General features: G+C 65.5%; 3 protein-coding genes across 5 annotated transcripts; 2 read left to right on the forward strand and 1 right to left on the reverse strand.

Annotated features, from left to right (window-relative positions):
- Positions 1 to 29: 29 nt before the first annotated feature.
- Positions 30 to 6,756, forward strand: GAA (alpha glucosidase). Its single transcript, XM_027725304.2, has 19 exons — positions 30 to 469; positions 800 to 945; positions 1,280 to 1,445; positions 1,821 to 1,917; positions 2,004 to 2,123; positions 2,252 to 2,370; positions 2,503 to 2,634; positions 2,772 to 2,882; positions 3,045 to 3,158; positions 3,266 to 3,350; positions 3,472 to 3,589; positions 3,794 to 3,927; positions 4,053 to 4,204; positions 4,407 to 4,555; positions 4,654 to 4,795; positions 5,011 to 5,109; positions 5,266 to 5,430; positions 5,756 to 5,908; positions 6,317 to 6,756. The coding sequence occupies exons 1-19, from the start codon at positions 107 to 109 to the stop codon at positions 6,374 to 6,376; spliced, it is 2,625 nt and encodes an 874-aa protein (XP_027581105.1). The 5' UTR covers positions 30 to 106; the 3' UTR covers positions 6,377 to 6,756.
- A 62-nt stretch (positions 6,757 to 6,818) lies between these two features.
- SGSH (N-sulfoglucosamine sulfohydrolase) lies at positions 6,819 to 10,204 on the reverse strand. The gene is made up of 8 exons (XM_027725309.2): positions 10,074 to 10,204; positions 9,650 to 9,810; positions 9,350 to 9,455; positions 8,988 to 9,138; positions 8,672 to 8,828; positions 8,395 to 8,476; positions 8,110 to 8,313; positions 6,819 to 7,832 (listed from the first exon to the last, which is right to left on the reverse strand). The coding sequence occupies exons 1-8, from the start codon at positions 10,159 to 10,161 to the stop codon at positions 7,273 to 7,275; spliced, it is 1,509 nt and encodes a 502-aa protein (XP_027581110.1). The 5' UTR covers positions 10,162 to 10,204; the 3' UTR covers positions 6,819 to 7,272.
- Positions 10,205 to 10,311: 107 nt separating this feature from the next.
- SLC26A11 (solute carrier family 26 member 11) lies at positions 10,312 to 17,398 on the forward strand. Of its 3 annotated transcripts, XR_005566842.1 has the most exons (17): positions 10,312 to 10,576; positions 10,928 to 11,120; positions 11,318 to 11,403; positions 11,967 to 12,046; positions 12,250 to 12,392; positions 12,680 to 12,855; positions 12,987 to 13,059; positions 13,387 to 13,437; positions 13,757 to 13,817; positions 14,193 to 14,248; positions 14,350 to 14,490; positions 14,621 to 14,748; positions 15,152 to 15,251; positions 15,355 to 15,491; positions 15,797 to 15,869; positions 16,622 to 16,881; positions 16,963 to 17,398. XR_005566842.1 is itself a non-coding variant. In XM_027725392.2 (16 exons), the coding sequence occupies exons 1-16, from the start codon at positions 10,418 to 10,420 to the stop codon at positions 16,702 to 16,704; spliced, it is 1,740 nt and encodes a 579-aa protein (XP_027581193.1). In that variant the 5' UTR covers positions 10,312 to 10,417; the 3' UTR covers positions 16,705 to 17,398. The 3 variants fall into 3 exon arrangements, 2 of the variants coding, with proteins under 2 accessions (XP_027581193.1, XP_027581194.1); XM_027725392.2 differs by having other exon boundaries at positions 16,622 to 17,398; XM_027725393.2 differs by having other exon boundaries at positions 10,313 to 10,576; positions 15,358 to 15,491; positions 16,622 to 17,398.
- The last annotated feature ends 266 nt before the right edge of the window (positions 17,399 to 17,664 follow it).

The following is a 17,664-nucleotide window of genomic DNA, read 5'->3' on the forward strand; positions in this document are numbered from 1 at the left end:
GGGGGTGGGCAGTGCCCGCCCGGTGCCGGTGCCTGTCCCCGTCCCCATCCCTGTCCCGTCCCCATCCCTGTCCCGTCCCCGCGCGGCTCTCGCCGGTCCCGCCTCGATGTGCGCGGGGGTCGCGGCCGCGCTGCTGGCGCTGCTCGTCCCCGCCGCGGCCCGGGCCGGCCCCGCGCCCGCCGCCTGCGAGGTGTCCCCGGGCGGCCGCTTCGACTGCGGCCCCGAGCGGCTGCTGTCGCGGGAGGGCTGCGAGGCGCGGGGCTGCTGCTACAGCCCCGGGCCCGGCCCCGGCCCGCCCTGGTGCTTCTTCCCCCGCGGGTACCGCAGCTACCGCGCCGAGAACCTGACGGCCACGGCCGGCGGCTTCACCGCCCGCCTGCGCCGCGTGGCCGCCGCATTCCTGCCGGCGGCGGTGGACGAGCTGCGGCTGGACCTGGCGCTGGAGACCCCGACCCGCCTGCGCTTCACGGTGCGCCCCGGACCCCGCCCGGGCCCTCCGCGGCCGGCCCGCGCTGAGCCCGCTGTGTCCCCGCGCTGTCCCCGCTCTGTCCCCGCGCTGAGCCCGCTCTGTCCCCGCTCTGTCCCCGCGCTGTCCCCGCTGTGTCCCCGCTCTGTCCCCGCGCTGTCCCCGCTGTGTCCCCGCGCTGAGCCCGCTCTGTCCCCGCTCTGTCCCCGCGCTGAGCCCGCTGTGTCCCCGCGCTGTCCCCGCTGTGTCCCCGCGCTGAGCCCGTTCTGTCCCCGCTCTGTCCCCGCGCTGTCCCCGCGCTGAGCCCCCCCTGTCCCCGCTCTGTCCCCGCAGCTGCGGGACCCGGCCCGGCAGCGCTATGAGGTGCCGCTGGACACGCCGCGGGCGGGCGGCGCAGCCCCCTCCACGCTCTACGGGCTGCAGGTCAACCAGGACCCCTTCGGGCTCGTCGTGTGCCGGCAGCGCGGCGGGAGAGTCCTGTGAGTGCCCGTCCTGCCCCCCTCGCCTTCCCGAGGGATTCAGTCTGGAAGGGGAACCCCAGGCGGCCCCGCAGGGCACGGGCTGGGAGCAGGGATGTGGCAGGGGACACTGGTGACAGGAGTGGGGCGGCAGTCGGTGGCTGTGCGGGCTTTGCTTTGACGCCCTCTGCAGTTCGGTGGCTGAGAAGGGAACCAGGAATCCCGGAGCTCAGCTGAAACTTGGTTTTGTTTCACGTGGTGATGAGCGTCCGCGTCCCTCCCCGGTGCTGAGGGCCCGCAGCTCGGTGTGTCTCCCTCCTCCCGGCTGTTTGCCAGAGCCTCCCTTTCTCCGCAGGCTGAACACCACCGTCGCCCCCCTCTTCTTCGCAGACCAGTTCCTGCAGATCTCCACCTCCCTGCCCTCCCATTTCATTTCTGGGCTGGGGGAGCACCTGACACCGCTGATCCTCAACACAACATGGACCAGGGTCACCCTCTGGAACCGGGACATGGCGCCTGCAGTATGGAGCGGGGCTGAGGGGAGGGGAGATGCTCATCTGGCCTTGTGAAGGTGGCCCCACGGCCTCTCACATCTAGTCTGGGGCTGTGGAGAGGTGCCTGTGCTGGTTCAGCTCTGGGACCTGGCCTCAGCCCCAGGCAAGCCCATGGGACCCTTGTCCCCAGGCCAGCCTTTGTCCCCTGGGGCTCTGTGCTGCTCAGGAGCTGTTCTTCCCGGCACTCCTGGGCTCTTGCTCTGACTCAGCAGTGTTTGGGACCACAGGCCCTGGGTTTGCACCCGAAGCCGTGATGGTGCTCTTGGCTGGAGGCAAGGGGTGGGTGGGTGCTGGGGTCTCTGGCAGAGCCTCGCTGGCACCACACCAGGTGGTTTGCTCCAGCCCCAGGTCAACCTCTATGGCTCCCACCCTTTCTACCTGGTGATGGAGGACGACGGTTCAGCCCACGGGGTCTTTCTGCTGAACAGCAACGCGATGGGTGAGTCCCGTGGAGGTGCCGGGGCGAGGGCTCAGCCCCGTCCCTGTCCTCAGCTGCTTCTTCCTCTGGCACTTGTGCTTCCCCAGACGTGCTCCTGCAGCCCAGCCCGGCCCTGACCTGGCGCACGACGGGCGGGATCCTGGACTTCTACATCTTCCTGGGCCCCGACCCCAAGAGTGTGGTGCGGCAGTACCTGGACGTCGTCGGTACGGGCGAGCCACGAGCGGGGGTGTGGGTGCTGTGAGCAGTGTGGCAGAGCTGGCGTGGCAGAGTGGGGCTGTGGGGCAGCGTGATGCTGGGCCATCCCTGCCAGCACCCACCCTCCGGCTTCCAGGGTTCCCCTTCATGCCCCCGTACTGGGGCCTGGGATTCCACCTCTGCCGCTGGGGCTACTCCTCCACCGACATCACCCGGCAGGTCGTGGCCAACATGACAGCAGCCCGCTTCCCCCTGGTAGGTCTGGGCTAGTCCCCGGAGCCTCTGTCCAACAGCGGCCACGGGGGGGGGGTTGATGGGAGCCCCTGTGAGCGGGGGTCCCGTGGCACTGTGCAGGAGTCCCTACTCCACCCGTGTCACCATTCACAGGATGTGCAGTGGAATGACCTGGACTACGCAGATGCCAAGAGGGATTTCACCTTCAACAAGAAAAGCTTTAAGGACTACCCAGAGATGGTGCAGGACTTCCACCGCTGCGGGCTGAGGTACATCATGATTGTGGTGAGTGACACCCACACGGGTGGGCTGGCACTGGGGCTGCAGCTGCCCCAAGGGCAGTGATGGAGCTTCCTCTGAGGAAGGCAGGGCTGGCCGTTCCCTGCCCTTGCTGGTAAAGCCCCGGCTCTGTGCCCTGCCAGGATGCTGGGATCAGCAGCTCGGGACCCCCTGGCACCTACAAGCCCTACGACGAGGGACTGAAGAGAGGGGTGTTCATCCGAAATGCCACGGGACAGCCCCTGGTCGGGAAGGTGTGTGTGGGAGCAGCCCGAGCCCTGCGGGAGGGGGGTCGAGCAGGGCCATGGGAGCAGGACCCCAAGGGCCAGAGGGAAATGCTCAGGGGGTGGCTGTGATGGAAGGCAGGGTGGTATGTGGGGTGGAGGGCTCTGCCCATTGCTGCCTCCCTCCCGCAGGTCTGGCCAGGCCCAACCGTCTTCCCGGACTTCACCAATCCGGAGACTCACGAGTGGTGGCATGACATGGTGAAGGACTTCCACGACCAAGTGCCCTTTGATGGCATGTGGCTTGTGAGTGGCCCTGGCAGAGCTGCTGGCTACAGCTCCCTGGCTCCCTCCCTGCACCTCCACTGGGCCCCAGTGTGGCAGGGAGGGCATCCCGTCCTTTCCCTCCCCAGGACATGAATGAGCCGTCGAACTTCGTGGAGGGCTCCCAGGATGGCTGCCCCCAAAACAACCTGGAACAGCCCCCCTACGTGCCAGGTATGGGAGTGGGTTCCAGCCCTTCCCAGGGCTGTGGGGACGCCGGGAGGATCCCGGAGGATGCTCCGGTCCCAGCTGGGTGGGCTCTGACCTCGCCCTTGCCCCCGCCCGCCTGGTACAGGCGTGTTCGGGGGGCGCCTGCGGGCCGGGACCATCTGTGCCTCCAGCCAGCAGTTCCTGTCCTCCCACTACAACCTGCACAGCCTGTACGGGCTCACCGAGGCCATCGCCTCCCACAAGTAAGCCTGGGGCTCCTGCTGGGCTCCTGCACATCCCAGGGGATGCCAGAGCCGGCAGAGAGCCCCAGCGTGGGCAGTGTGGGCACAGGGAAGGCACTGAGCGGGGAGGGAGGGTTTGGTGTGTAACAAACACAGTGTGCCGTGGGAGCTGCTGAGCCCCTTCCCTGTCTGGGCGGTGCTGAGCAGACCCTGCTCTGCCCTCAGTGCACTGCTGAGGGTCCGGGGCAAGCGTCCCTTCGTCATCTCGCGCTCCACGTTCGCTGGGCACGGGCGCTACGCTGGGCACTGGACAGGGGACGTCGGCAGCAACTGGGAGCAGCTCTACTACTCCATACCAGGTAGGCTGTGGGGCACTTGGGGCACATCCAGCCCTGCTTCCCTCCTGTGCTGCCCCTGCAGCCGGGGGCTTCTCCACAGGCTCTGTCCCCCCGGCGCCTCAGTGCCCGCTGTGCCCCCTCCACAGAGGTGCTGCTCTTCAACCTGTTCGGGGTGCCGCTGGTGGGTGCCGACATCTGCGGCTTCGCGGGCGACACGTCCGAGGAGCTGTGCGTGCGCTGGACACAGCTGGGCGCCTTCTACCCCTTCATGAGGAACCACAACGACCACGGCACTCGGGTGAGCCTGGGAGCCCTCGCCCTGCCGGGCAGGGGGGCTCTGGGATGAGCGAGCACGCATGGGAAGGTGGTTGGTGCAGCTGCAGTGCCACGTGCCCTCCGTGCTGGGCCTGGGCTGGGAGAGTCCGTCCCGCACCCCAGAAACGCACCCGCCCTTCCTCCCTGTGTGGTCTCAGCGTCCCCCTCGGGTCTCTCCCCTGCAGCCACAGGAGCCGTACGCCTTCAGCCCGGCCGCCCAGGCTGCCATGAGGAACGCCCTGCGCCTCCGCTACTCCCTCCTGCCCTTCCTCTACACCCTCTTCCACCGGGCTCACACCGCCGGGGAGACGGTGGCACGGCCCCTCTTCCTCGAGTGAGTGCTGGCCCAGCCGGGGCCGGTGGGCGCCGTCCCGCCAGGCTCAGGGGGAGGTGGGTGCAGGGTCTCCCTGGTGCTGCCCTTCCCTCCTCCAGGTTCCCCACAGACCCCAACACCTGGGCTGTGGACCGCCAGCTCCTGTGGGGCGGGGGGCTGCTCGTCACCCCCGTGCTGGAGGCAGGACAGACCAAAGTCAGCGGCTACTTCCCGGCGGGGACGTGGTACAGCCTGGCAGGGGTGGGTACTCCCTGCTGTGTTGTGGGACTGGGGGGGGCTTTGCTGTGGGACCCCGTGTGCATTCCTGCATCCCATTGCTGGTACAGGCCCCTTGGGGCTGTGTGTGGGTCCTGTACCTCGCCTGCCTTCACTCATGGCCATCTAAGGGCCGCAGTGCTGGCCCCCTTGGCCACACAGCACCCTGTGCCTGCTCTTCCCTCTCTGTCACCACGTAGGACTCCACCATCCACAGCAAAGGGCAGTGGATCCTCCTGCCAGCACCCCTGGACACCATCAATGTCCATGTCCGTGCAGGGCACATCCTGCCCCTGCAGGTGAGTCCCTCTGCTCCGTGGTGACCTGCCTGGCCAGCCTAGGGTGGTGGCAGTGCCATCACCACAGAGCAGACAGTGCTGAGGGAGCCGTGGCTGCACTGTCCGGGGGACATGGCTCCAGCAGTGCCCTGAGCTGTGCCCTCTCCCACGCCCCAGGAACCCGCCTTCAGCACTGCCCAGTCCCGCAGGAGGGGCATGGCCCTGGTCGTGGCACTGACCCCGGACGGCTTCGCCAGGGGAGACCTGTTCTGGGATGATGGGGAGAGCTGGGAGACCTTTGAGAGGGGGGACTACACCGAGATCCTCTTCCTGGCCACGCACGTGAGTGAGGGGGCATCTGGGCAGGGGGGTCCTGCTGGCCCTGGGGCACATGTGGTCACAGGCAGCACTGTGCCCTGGTGCAGAGCTGTGTGGTGCCAACAGTGCCAGACTGAGCAGCTGGTGGGGTGGAGGGGTCAGCATCCCCTCAGGATGCCCCCTAGGAGGGGAAGAGGCTGCTCTCCTTGCACTGTGGATACTCTCTGGCCCCCTGGGCTCAGTGCCTGGCAGAGGGGCAGCACGAGGAGCAGGGCACCAGGGCAGCCCTGTGTGCCCGTGGGGTGGCTGTGGCCCAGGAGCACAGGGTGACATCCCTGCTGTCCCCCAGGGTGCTGTGCTCAGCCAGCTGCTGCGGGGGAGCCCCCACCTCGACGGGGTCCTGCTGGAGGCTGTGACCGTGCTGGGGGTCTCCAGCCCTCCCCGGCAAGTCCTGGCCAACGGTGCCATTGTGAGTGACTTCTCCTACCGCAGTGACACCCAGGTGAGTGCTCGTCCCCCCCGGGAGGGGGTGGTGGCTGGGAAGGGACAGGACACAGCTGAGGGGCTGGCGAGGTCTGGCCCCAGCGATGGCACAGCACCAGCTCTGTCAGCACAGGCTGGGTCACTGCTCTGGGGCTGGGCAGGATTAGACCACGACAGGAGTGAGGATGGGGAGATGGAGGAAGGAAAGGCTGTGTGATGATGGGGCTGGAGCTCTGAGAGGAGCAGCAGCACAGCTCTGCTCCTGGGGCTGCCTGCCATGGATGCCCTTCTCAGGGGCTCTGTGGGATCGGGACCATGCCAGGCTGTGGCTCTGTATGGGGACAGGACACCTCCCTCGGCTCTGACACCTCCCAGGCTCCCTCCCAGCTGGCTCTGCCTGCTGCCAACCCTTCCCTCTGCCCCTCAGGTGCTGAGAGTCCCTGTGTCGCTGCCGATGTGGGAGCAGTTTGTGATCTCTTGGTCCTGAGCCACCACCGGTCACAGGGAGAGGCCACGCTGCTCCCCCTGGCTCTGGGGCTGAATCCATCCCATCCCTTGACAACACGGAGCTGCCACTGCTCTTCCCAACCACGCAGCTCCTGGACTTTGGCTGCCATGAGGCGATGGAGGTGTGTGCACTGGACTGGCACGGGGAGGGGGGGACTTGCACAACCCCCGGGGACAGGGAAAACCTCATCATCCTCAAATCAGGGAAAAAAAGACCCAAGTGCCTTGTGAGACAGCAAACCTGTTTCTGTGGGGGACTGGTAACCTGGGGGGGGCCTGTGGGGAGTCTCCTGGCTGTGGTTTTGGGGAGGGGGATGTGCAGAAGGGGAAGGAGCAAGTGCTATGAATAAAGCTGCTGTTTGCTGGGAGCAGCCCCAGGCCGTGCCCGTGTCCCCTCTGCCCCTGCTGGTCCTGAACTGTGGCTCAGCCCTGTGCCCCTGGTTGGGACACCCTGGTTCCCTCCCTGCCTGGGGGTCTCCAGCAGGGCTGCCTGTGCCCCTTACAGGCTTCACCCCATTTCCCAGAGCATTGGGGGCCCCCTGGCTGCACCACAGAGCCCCTTGTCCTGTTGTCCTGCTGGCTCCAAGCCGGGGGCTGTTGCAGGGACGTGCTCAGCTCCAGGGAGAAATGGAGCCCTGTCCTCCAGAAGCTTTACGGAGGGGCAGCTTGGCCCTACGGCTCCTCTGGCTGAGAGGAAAGGCACCAGGGTCCCTGAGTACTCTGGGGCCAGGTGGTGTGGGTGATACAGAGAGCAGAGCCTCGTGGTGTCACCCAGGGATTAGGGACTGGTCCGTCCGTGATCCCGCTCCACCCCCTCGTGCCTGACGGGAGCACGGGACCGTCGCAGAGCAGTGGGGACGGCGGCAGAGGTGACGCTCACAGCTCGTTGTGCAGTGGCCGGCACGGGGGGCTCAGCTTCTCCTCCAGGACGGCGTCGGGGGCGCACACCCAGGGGTCCCCCGTGTCCCACTGCCACTTGAGGAGCTGCACACGGAGCAGCTGGAGGACGTCGGCGTAGCGGGGGTCGGGGGCCAGGTTCTGGCTCTCGGTGGGGTCGCGGCTGCAGTCAAAGAGCTCCCAGCGGTCCCGGTAGTAGTACTGGTGCAGGGTCTTGTTCCAGTGGGTTGGCTGCCCGGCCCTGGTGCGGTTGAGCAGGTCTTGGAAAGTGGGCGAGACGTAAAAGTCCTGGTCGATGGGAAAGGGCATCTTGTAGTTGAGGTTGTGGATGAGGCGGAACTGCCGGTGCTGGATGGCTCGCATGGGGTAGTACATGGTCACCTCGTGGTGGCTCTGGCTGCTGAAGGCGGTGGCCCAGGACTGCTCTGACTCCAGTGCTGGCAGGAGAGACTTTCCAGTGAGCTGCACCTGCTTTGTGCCAAAGATGCTGTAAGAGGGGTAGGGGATGGAGAACCAGTCCAAAATGGTCGGCGTCAGATCTGGAGGGGAAGAGAAGCGTGAGAGGAGGGACTGGCACCGTGGGAGGAAACAACCCGGAGAGAGGCAGAGACGTCTCTTGGGTCTGCAGCTGCATGGGCTGTGGCTGCTCCTGGGAGGAGCTGCAGAGCTGAGCCCTGGGATGCTGTCCCACAGAGGACCCTGTTCTGTCCTCACTCCTCTCCCATGCAAGGGCTGCCCCTGGGACAAGACCCTGGGTTTTGGTGTGGGGAGCAGCCCACAGCCCCCGGGCCCAGCTCTGCAGGCACAGGCTCTTACCCAGGAGGGTGGCGAAGGCCTGGCTGACCTGCCCCCAGCGCTGGGGGTGCTCAGGGGACGAGAGGAGCAGCGGCTCGGCGGTGCCCGAGCGGTAGAGGTTGGTCCTGCCGCTGGGGAAGGGGATGCCGTTGTCGGAGGTGTAGATCACCAGGGTGCTGTTGTGGAAGCCGGCACGCTGCAGCTCCTCCAGGACCAGCCCGATCCCTGCGGACGGAGGGGCAGAGCTGAGGGGGGCAGGAGGGTCTGCAGCACTCACCAGTGCCAGCCTGGCCCTGCGGCTCCTACCTTGGTCCATGCGCCCGATGGTTGTGTACTGGGCAGCCAGGTCGGCCCGGGCAGCCGGCGTGTCAGGAACAAAGGGGGGGACCTAAACGGAGAAGGGCAGAGTGGCACATGGCCACCATGGGGACAGAGGTCACAGGTCCACCATGGTGGCCCTCACCAGCTCTTGCCTGTAATGCTGCTGGCAGTGACGAGGTGGGGGCCAGCCCTGGCTCCATCAGAGGAGCATGCAGCCCCCGCAGGGCCCCACACAGCCCCGTGCAGACCCACAGGTTCCCACCTGCACTTGCTCTGGGTGGTAAATCTGTGGCTTCCAGTCAGGGATCCAGCCCATCCCACTCTCTCCGTTGCCAAATTTCTCACAAAAGGCCCCGTACTGGGGCTGGGAGTGCCCGCAGCGATGGGGGTCATGGAAGGCGACGTAGAGGAAGAAAGGCCTAGGGATGGAAAGGGTGGAGGTGGTGGAGCAAAGGGCTGCCCACACCCCCTGAGACCCTCTGCTGGGATGAGCTGGGGCTGGCAGGAGGACTCCCACCTAGTCTGGGCTTCTGGATATGGGGTGACCCAGACCAACTGGGATGTGGAGGCCATCTCACCTCTCGTCCTGGCTCTGCAGGAACCGCCGGACGAGCGCTTTGATCCGGGTGATATTTCTCCCAACCTGCAGGACAGAACTGTTCTCCTCTGTGTAGGCAAAGTCGAAGGGGTACACAGCCTCTGGCCCAACATGCTTCTTCCCAATTATCCCTGCACGAACAGAGACAAGTGGTGTGCCAGGAGCAGCAGGGGGATGGGGGGACATGGCTACCACTGTCTCCTCCCTGGGGGACAGGCATGGGTCCAGGGGGTGTTCCCTGGCTCAAGGTGGCAGTTTAGCCACCTTGCTCTCTTGCTCACTGGGGTTTGGTGCACCAAGGGGGGGTTTCCCTTCCCCTGTCCCTTGCCTTTGGCTCCCTACCTGTCCGGACACCTCCTTGGCTGAGCAGGTGGGGCAGGCTCCGCACGCCATCGAAGGAGTTGAAGTGGTGCACGTCCTGGTGCAGCCCGTACATCCCGTTCTGGTGCTGCAGGTGAGGGGACACAGCACGGTTGGACAAGGGCTGCCAGCCCGGCCCCAAAACACATCCAGCCGTGCTCCCAGTGTGTGAGCGGGGGAAGCAGGTCCTGGGGGCTGGGAAGAGGGTGGGCCAGCAGACAGTGGGGTCGCCCCGTCCTGGGACTGTGCCACAGGAATGCCGGGGGCTGGCGGTGCCCCTACCTGTGGTAAGCCGGTCAGGATGCTGGCCCGGCTCGGGGAGCAGCTGCTGACGGAGGTGAAGGCGTTCTGGAAGACCACGCCACGCCGGGCCAGCGCGTCCAGGTTGGGCGTCTGGATAGCCGAGTTGTTGTAGGCGCCGCTCTCGAAGCCCCCATCATCGGCTGCGGCGGGAGGAGTGCGGGGTGAGCCCGGGGCGCGTCCCTGACCAGGCGCGGGGGCAAAGCCCGGGGGACGCGAATGACACCGACAGCATCCCCGGGCTGCGGGTGACCCGGGCTGGGGCCGGTGCTGCTGGGACCGTCCCAGCGGAGGGGATGCAGCGGGACCCGCGGGGCGGCCCAGGCAGGGGGTTCCCGGGCTGGGGGCGACGGGCGCGGACCCGGAACCGGCTCCGGGGCTCGGCCGGGCCGGCGGCCGCACTCACCCAGGAGCAGCAGCACGTTGCGGGCCGGGGCCGGGGCCGCGCCGCTCCGGAGCGCTCCGAGCAGCAGCGCCAGCGCCCAGAGCCGCATGGCACCGGCACCGACACCGGCACCGACACCGGCACCGGGGCGAGGCGGCTCCTCCTCACCCCGGTCACATGAGGCGGCCCCGGCCGCTCAGATCCGGCCCGGGCGGAGCCACGGTCCCGGCGGGTGGAGCGGGCTGGCACGGCCGGCCCCGGCCCGCCCCGGCCCCGCGGGGGTCCCGCCCCGGCCCCGCGGGAGCGGAGCTGCGGCCGCGGGTGCCCGTGCCGAGCTGTCCCCGCCGGGCCGGGCCGTCCCCGCCATGCCGGGGTCCCGCTGCCCGGCGCTGCCGGTGCTGCGCTGGCTCCCGCGGTACTGCCGGGCCTGGCTGCCGCTGGACCTGCTGGCCGGGCTGGCCGTGGGGCTCACGGCCGTGCCGCAGGCGCTGGCCTACGCCGAGCTGGCCGGGCTGCCGCTGCAGGTGGGTGCCGGGGCCGGCGCTGGGAGCCGGGGAGCCCCCGCTCCCTGAGCTGCCCGTGGCCAGGGTGGCCTGGAACGCTCTCTCCCTGAGCTGCCTCTGACTGGGGGCGCGGGGACCCCCCGCTCCCCGAGCCGCCTGCAGCGTGGCGGGCAGGGCTGGGCTGGGCTGGGCTGGGCGACCAAGGGCCGACCCTGTGCAGTCGCCCGTTTTCCGGGTAGGAAGCTCCTGACGCCCTGTGTGTGCCAAGTGCCCTGGAGTGACCCGAGATCAGCCCAGCCCTCCTCGCCGGGGAGGTTTCTGGCCTCTCCCAGCTCCCAGCGTTGTGCCAGTGCCCCTTCTGCCCCCCTGCAGTATGGCCTCTATTCCTCCTTCATGGGCTGCTTCGTCTACTTCTTCCTGGGCACTGCCAAGGACGTGACGCTGGGTCCCACGGCCATCATGTCCCTGCTCGTCTCCTCGTACGCATTCCACGAGCCTGTCTATGCCGTCCTGCTCGCCTTCCTCTCTGGCTGCATCCAGCTGGCCATGGGGCTCCTGCACCTCGGTGAGATGCTCTTGCCATGCACCATTGTATTTTTAGGATGTTGCTGTACATCCTGTAGTTGTTCCCCCCTCCTCTCAGCTTTCCAGGACGCTGGGGTCATCCCGCTAATGCTTGTGACAGCTCTGTGTGCACACAAACACCCGGTTTGGGTGCCTACCAGGGCCAGCAGTGTGCTCAGTGCTGCCCATCCCACACAGGATTCCTTCTGGATTTCATTTCCTGCCCTGTCATTAAAGGGTTCACATCGGCTGCTTCCATCACCATTAGCTTCAACCAGATCAAGGTAGGATCTACTCTGCCCTGGATGCCTCACCAGCTGTCTCCTAGTGCTGTGGAACTGGGATATTTAGCACCAGGCTGGGTGATGTGCTTGGTACCAGAGGAAGGAGCCCCAAAGGGGTCATGAGACCCCCTGCCAGCAGTTCTGCTGGGTCCCTGAGAGCTCTGCTCTGAGCAGACCAAGCCAAACACACCCTTTGCCTGTGACCAGCTGGTGACATCCAGGACAGCAGTAAAACCAGGACATTTGATTTGGTCACTGGCAGGGGGTGCTGGGTGATCTCTGGCACGGTGGCTTTGCAGTGATGGGAGCTGCAGGGGGATTTTTGCAGCCCCTCAGCTCCTCACTGGCCTCTCAGGGACCTGAGGCCGTGCGGCTCTGCTGGGGCTGCCACACTTCCTTTGTGGTTACCCCAAATCAGAGCCTCTGCCAGCAGCTGGCAGGCCGCTGTTGGCCAATGGCTGCGGTCGTGGGGGACGGCGCGGCTCCAGGGGCTGAGGCACCCGGCAGCTGGGGTTGAGCTGGGCTGTCACCAGGCTGTCACCAGGCTTTGTCTTCCTGCACAGAACATCCTGGGGCTGCAGGGGATCCCACGGCAGTTTTTCCTGCAGGTGTATGAGACGCTGCGGAGGATCGGGGAGACCAGGTCGGCACCTTCCCCACTCCCTCCCCTGCAGCTGTGGGGTCTCAGGCTCTGCCACTTCGCTCCTCATCTCTTTGGTCACACCTTGGACTGATTTCTCGGTCCCTGCCCAGCACTGTGACACACCCCCCCTCTGGTGGGGCTTTGGGGGGGCTCTTCCTGTGCCCCAGAGCGTGTTTGGGCTGGCTCTGATGTGGCTGTTGCAGGGCTGGGGACGCTGTGCTGGGGCTGGCCTGCCTGGCCGCGCTGGCAGCGCTCCGGGCCATGAAGAGCCACCTGCCCCAAGCTGCCTCTGCAGAGCCGCTGGCTGCCAGGATCAGCTGCTGGATCGTCTGGATCTCTGCCACAGGTGTGCCAGCCATCCCCTGCCCCGTCCCCTCCCCCAGCCATCCCTCCCGGGGGCTTGTCACTTCGAGACAAGGAAGAGACAACCCAAAACTGGTAAAGCCCAGGTTGGCAGGAGCCGAGACATGGGAAATGAGTCGGGGAGGACAAAGTCCTAAGGGTGGTCCTGCCACTGTGCATGCCCCTTCCTAAGGCTTGGAAGTCCTTGGCAGCTCAGATACCCATCTCCAGCCATCCCTCCTGCTGCCCTGGGCTCTGGGCAGGTTTCCAGGGTTGCTCTCTCCTCTGCAGCACGCAACGCCCTCGTCGTCCTGTTTGCTGGCCTGGTTGCTTACTCCTTCCAGGTGATGGGCTCCCAGCCCCTCACGCTCACCGGCAGCATCCCCCGGGGCCTCCCTGCCTTCCGGCCGCCGCGCTTCTCCCTGGCAGCGCCCAACGGCACCGTCCCCTTCCCGACCATGGTGGAGGTGAGTGCTGGGGTGGCTGGTGGAGGCCAAGCTCCCCTTGGGCTGCTCTGCTCCCTCCTGCGTGTGCTGGCTCCCTGCACAGCGGGATGAGGCCACTCCCGGCCCTCCCTCACCGTACCCTTCCCTCCCAGGACATGGGGGTCGGGCTGGCCGTGGTCCCGCTCATGGGCCTGCTGGAAACCATCGCCATTGCCAAGGCTTTTGGTACGGCTGCACCAGGGTCCTGCCCTGCGCTCGTGGGGGGTCCCACAGGGGCTCGGGGTGCTGGGGAAGGTGCTCTTCTCACGAGGGCACTGAGGGGTACGGATCTGCCTGTGCCGAGCCCGTTCCATCGTGTGGGCTGGCAGGAGGGGTCCCGCAGGGAGCACAGCTGAAATTGGCCCAGGAGGTGGGTGTTGTCTCAGGGTGCTCCTGTGCCTGAGGGGTGCCAGGATAGGGCCCACACTGTCCCAGTCAGTGCTGGCCCCACTCCGTGTGTGTGGTGGGTTGTGCCTGTGGCAGTCTCGGGCCAATGCCGGTATCTCCTTTCAGCCTCGCAGAATGGTTACAGGATTGACCCCAACCAGGAGCTGCTGGCTCTGGGTAAGACACTGCTTTGGAGCAGTTCAGGGGTGGGGGTCTGGCTTCAGCGCTACTGTGTATCCCAGAGCTCCTGAGCTACACCAGATCCCATCTCAGCAGTCCTATCTCTCCCTGAAGATTTCCCTTTCTTACCTTGCATGCTGCCCCCACCAAAGCTGTTCCCACAGGAATTTCCAGAGCAATCTGAGTCACACTTGCACAGCGGGATAGGCTCTGATCCAGCCTCTGGTACTGGGGTTGGAGGAGGTGCTGATGGGGACACAAACCCAGCTCATGGCTCTGGCGGTGCCTCCCCAGCCCCTCTCCTTCCCCTCCTCAGGTGTTGCCAACATCCTGGGCTCCTTCGTCTCGTCGTATCCCATCACGGGCAGCTTCGGCCGGTGGGTAGCAGGAGGGGGGACAGGCCCCAGCCCACAGGACACTCACTTGGGCCTGTGGGGTGAGGGGGCTCTGCAAGATCTTGGGTGGAAGACTGTGCAGACCCCAGTGGGTCTCTGAGCTTATGTCCTGGTCCCAGCAGCCCACCTTGGTGGCCAGGCTGTGTGTGTGTCCCATGGCCACCTTCTCTCCCGTCTCAGTGCTCTGCAGTCCCGCTGTGGCCTGGGAGCCACTCGTGTTTCTTGCTCGTGTTTCTCCCTGGTGGGGTCCGGCAGGGTCAGTGATTTTCCTGGGTGGGGGGTCTGGGCAGTGGGTGGGGGCAGCCCCTGACCCCCCTGGCCCCCTCACAGCCTAGGACGTGTTGCTTTGCCTTTCAGGACGGCGGTGAACGCGCAGTCAGGGGTCTGCACCCCCGCGGGAGGGCTCGTCACAGGTAGGGCCCTGACCCTGCTGTGGGCTGCTCTGCAGGCTCCCCTGCCTGGGAGCCCTGGGCATCAGGGACCCCATGGCTCAGGGGCTCCCCCCATCCTGCAGGTGCCCTGGTCCTGCTCTCGCTGGCCTACCTCACCTCACTCTTCTACTACATCCCCAAGGCGGCCCTGGCCGCCGTCATCATCTCGGCCGTGCTGCCCATGTTCGACGTGGGGATCTTCAGGACGCTCTGGCGGGTTAAGAGTGAGGGCACGAGCTGGGGGAGGCTGATCCCCTGGTGCAGCCCAGCTCTGCCTGCAGAGCAGGCACTGTCACTGAGGGCCCTGTGGCACCGGGACAAACCAAAGCTGAGCTTGGGCTGTCTCTCTTGCAGGGCTGGACCTTGTGCCCCTCTGCGTGACATTCCTGCTCTGCTTCTGGGAGGTCCAGTATGGAATTGTGGCCGGGGTGCTGGTCTCAGGGATTCTCCTGCTCTACTCCATTGCCAGGCCCCCAATAAAGGTGGGCTTCACACCTCCCCTTGGGTGTGGCAAGGCCACAGTGATCGCCAGGGATCTGGGAGGGGGTTCATGAGGGCAGTGAGGTGTTGGGGTGCAGGATGCTTCCGTCCTGTTCATGCCCTCTCCCGTGTCACCAGCCTGCCATGGGCGCAGCACAGGGACCTCTCTAAAAGAGCACAAGGAAGGGAATCTCCCAGGACTGGAGAGCAGGATGGGGAGGCATTGCTCTCCCTGTCCTGCTGACTCTGGGTGTGGGCAGGAGGGGCTTTCCCTGAGGGATGGGGGCTCCTGCATGTCCCCCTCCGTCCAGGAGGACAGTGAGTGACACGGGCAGTTGTCCCCCCCGGGAAGGTCACAGCCTTGAGTTCCCAGTGACTTGTCCCCCTGCACCGGGGTCTGTGCAGGTGTCGGAGGGGGACGTGCTCCTCGTGCAGCCGGGGAGCAGCCTGCACTTCCCAGCCATCGAGTGCCTCCGGGACACTGTGTGCCGCCGTGCTCTGGCAGGTATGGTCCCACCCCTGCCAGCCCTGGTCCTGGCTCTGAGGGCTGTGACCCCTGGGCTGGCCATTTCTGGACTCATCAGGGACGTGACCTTATGCTCTTCCAGCAGCATCTCCACCACGCTCCGTCATCCTGGACTGTTGCCACATCAGCAGCATTGATTACACAGTGGTGGTGGGGCTGGCAGAGCTGCTGCAGGAGCTGCACAAGCACGGCCTCTCACTGGCCTTCTGTGGCCTGAAGGTGTGTGGGACCTTGGCCACCCCATCCCAGGCTCTGCTACCCCATCCCAGACCTTGCTGCCTCTCCCCTACAGCCTGGGGAGGGTCCCTGTCGATGGGCTCAGCCCGGCTGCCTTCCCCCATGGTCTGTGCTGGCCTCTCCTCTGGTAGCACCTTTATCATCTCAGCACCTTCCACAGAGGTGGAGGCTGCAGGATGCGGGTGGTGGGAAGGGCTGGATCCTCTGCTCTGGGCTGGCTGGGGGCTTAGCTCTGGAGGGGCAGGAAGTGGCCAGTGCTCCCCCAGCCCAAGTTTCTCTGCCCTCAGGACCCTGTTCTCCAAGTCCTCCTGTCCGCCGACTTAGAAGGATTCCAGCATTTCCCCAGCCGGGAGGAGGCAGGTGAGGCTCTGGGCTGCCCCTGGTGCTCTCTCAGGGTGCTGGTGAGTGGGGCTCTGGAGGATGAACCTGGGGGTCTGACCTTTGTCGAGCCCCAGAGCAGCAGTGGGGGGGCTGCAGGGACCTGGCTGCTGGGAAGGTGAGCTGGTCACCTCAGCCTCGGGGATTCACGTGAGCTGTCGTGGTTTAACCCAACAGCAGCTCAATACCACACAGCCCTTCGCTCCTCCCACAGAGAGATGGGGAGACAATCAGAAAAGAGGTTAAACTTGTGGGTTGAGATAAAGACAGTTTAATAGGACAGAAAAGGAAAATTATAATGATAACTAGAGAATATAGCAAGCAAGCGATGCACAGGGTGGTTGCTCACCACCCACTGACTGATGCCCAGACAGTCCCTGAGCAGTGGCTCTCACCCCCCCAGCCAAATCCCCCCAGTTTTTTCTTCAGCACCATGTCCTGTGGTCTGGAACATCCCTTTGGGCATTGGGGTCGCCTGTCCTGGCTGTGCCCCCTCCCAGCTTCTCGAGCCCCCCAGCCCCTTGCTGGCCAGGCGGTGTGAGAGGCTGAGAAGTCCTTGGCTTAGTGTAAGCACCACTCAGCAGCAGCAGAGCCAGCAGGCTGTTATCAGCAGGATTCTCATCCTGAACCCAAACACGACTCTGTAGCAGCTCCTTGGAAGAAAACTAATTCTGTCCCAGCCAAAAGCAGGACAAAAGTCTGGCCTTAACTTGCTTCTCCCCTTCCTGGCCCAGAGCGGTGCAGAGGAGCAGAGCCGTGGGACAGCAGGACCGACCCCTTCACCAGCACCACCGAGAGCTCGGGGCTCATCCAGTGAGTCGAGGAGTCACCGTTTGTGCTGGGGTTGAATGTCCTGTGACACTCCAGTGACATCAACACCCTCTGCGGGAGCCACCTGCCCCTGCCCAGCTCCTGGGCAGCTGGGGATGGACTGTCCCCATGTCCCACACCAGGGAGGGCAGAGCAGCACCAGCCCAACCCCACACAGGCTGAGGTGAGCACTGGGACCAGGGGTCTGCTGGTCCCATACCAGGCCCCAGCCCCATGGGGCTCTGGCACCTCGCCTCCTCCACAGGCCGAGGGCAGGCACTCCCTGGAAGGCATCAGTGGGACAAAACCATTCCCTGTCCCGGTGATCAGTGCAAAGCTGTCCCTCCTTCACAGAGCTGCTGTCTTTTTTTAATCCACTCTTTTAATTCTGGACATTTTTCGTGTTCTGGGGCACACCGACGGCGTGCTCTCCTCAGAGAGTTTCAGGGCTGCTGGCGCTGCCCTCCAGCCCGAGGGCATGTGACAGCTCAGCAAAACATCCGGGACTGTGCTCCTCACTGATCCCTCTTTGTGGGTGTTGTGCCAAGCGCTGCCGTGGGGCAGGGCTGGGCTGTCCCCCTGGGGTGCAGCCTGTTACAGCAGCCCGGTGGGGCTGGGCACGGTCGGGAGTTGAATTTTCCTGAGCAGCCCTCCGCTGGCACCCAGCAGGGAGGGTGTAATAAATCAGGAATTGCTAATGAGTCAGCGTGATCTCTGTGTTTCTGGGGGAAAGCTTTTTCTTTTGTGTGGGATGGGGAAATTCCCTTCCGGGCGCTGCTGAGCACTCCAAGGAAAAGAAACTGAAACCAAACTCGGCTGCCCGGATGATCCGAGCCCGAGGGCACACTCCGGCGCAGTTCCTCCTGCCAGGGGCGTGTTGCGGGTTTTGCAAGAGCAGCAGAGGAGCTGAGGAGCCACACGGCTGCCAGGGCCGGCAGGTCCTGCCGTGGGGTGTTCATTCCTGCAG

Source organism: Pipra filicauda, unplaced genomic scaffold (assembly GCF_003945595.2).
Source record: "Pipra filicauda isolate LSUMZ 115617 unplaced genomic scaffold, ASM394559v2 scaffold80_size11013439_pilon, whole genome shotgun sequence".
Classification (NCBI taxonomy): Eukaryota; Metazoa; Chordata; class Aves; order Passeriformes; family Pipridae; genus Pipra; species Pipra filicauda.

Bases quoted from the DNA above. Each gene is read 5' to 3' on its own strand.
- GAA (XM_027725304.2), top strand. From the start codon at position 107: ATGTGCGCGGGGGTCGCGGCCGCGCTGCTGGCGCTGCTCGTCCCCGCC. The intron at 2,883-3,044 runs GTGTGTGTGGGA...TCCCTCCCGCAG, and splicing joins GACAGCCCCTGGTCGGGAAG to GTCTGGCCAGGCCCAACCGT. The intron at 3,928-4,052 runs GTAGGCTGTGGG...CCCCCTCCACAG, and splicing joins GCTCTACTACTCCATACCAG to AGGTGCTGCTCTTCAACCTG.
- SGSH (XM_027725309.2), bottom strand. From the start codon at position 10,161: ATGCGGCTCTGGGCGCTGGCGCTGCTGCTCGGAGCGCTCCGGAGCGGC. The intron at 9,811-10,073 runs GTGAGTGCGGCC...CTCCCGCCGCAG, and splicing joins CAACGTGCTGCTGCTCCTGG to CCGATGATGGGGGCTTCGAG. The intron at 9,456-9,649 runs GTAGGGGCACCG...CCTCACCTGCAG, and splicing joins TCCTGACCGGCTTACCACAG to CACCAGAACGGGATGTACGG.
- SLC26A11 (XM_027725392.2), top strand. From the start codon at position 10,418: ATGCCGGGGTCCCGCTGCCCGGCGCTGCCGGTGCTGCGCTGGCTCCCG. The intron at 12,393-12,679 runs GTGTGCCAGCCA...TCTCCTCTGCAG, and splicing joins CGTCTGGATCTCTGCCACAG to CACGCAACGCCCTCGTCGTC. The intron at 13,438-13,756 runs GTAAGACACTGC...TCCCCTCCTCAG, and splicing joins CCAGGAGCTGCTGGCTCTGG to GTGTTGCCAACATCCTGGGC.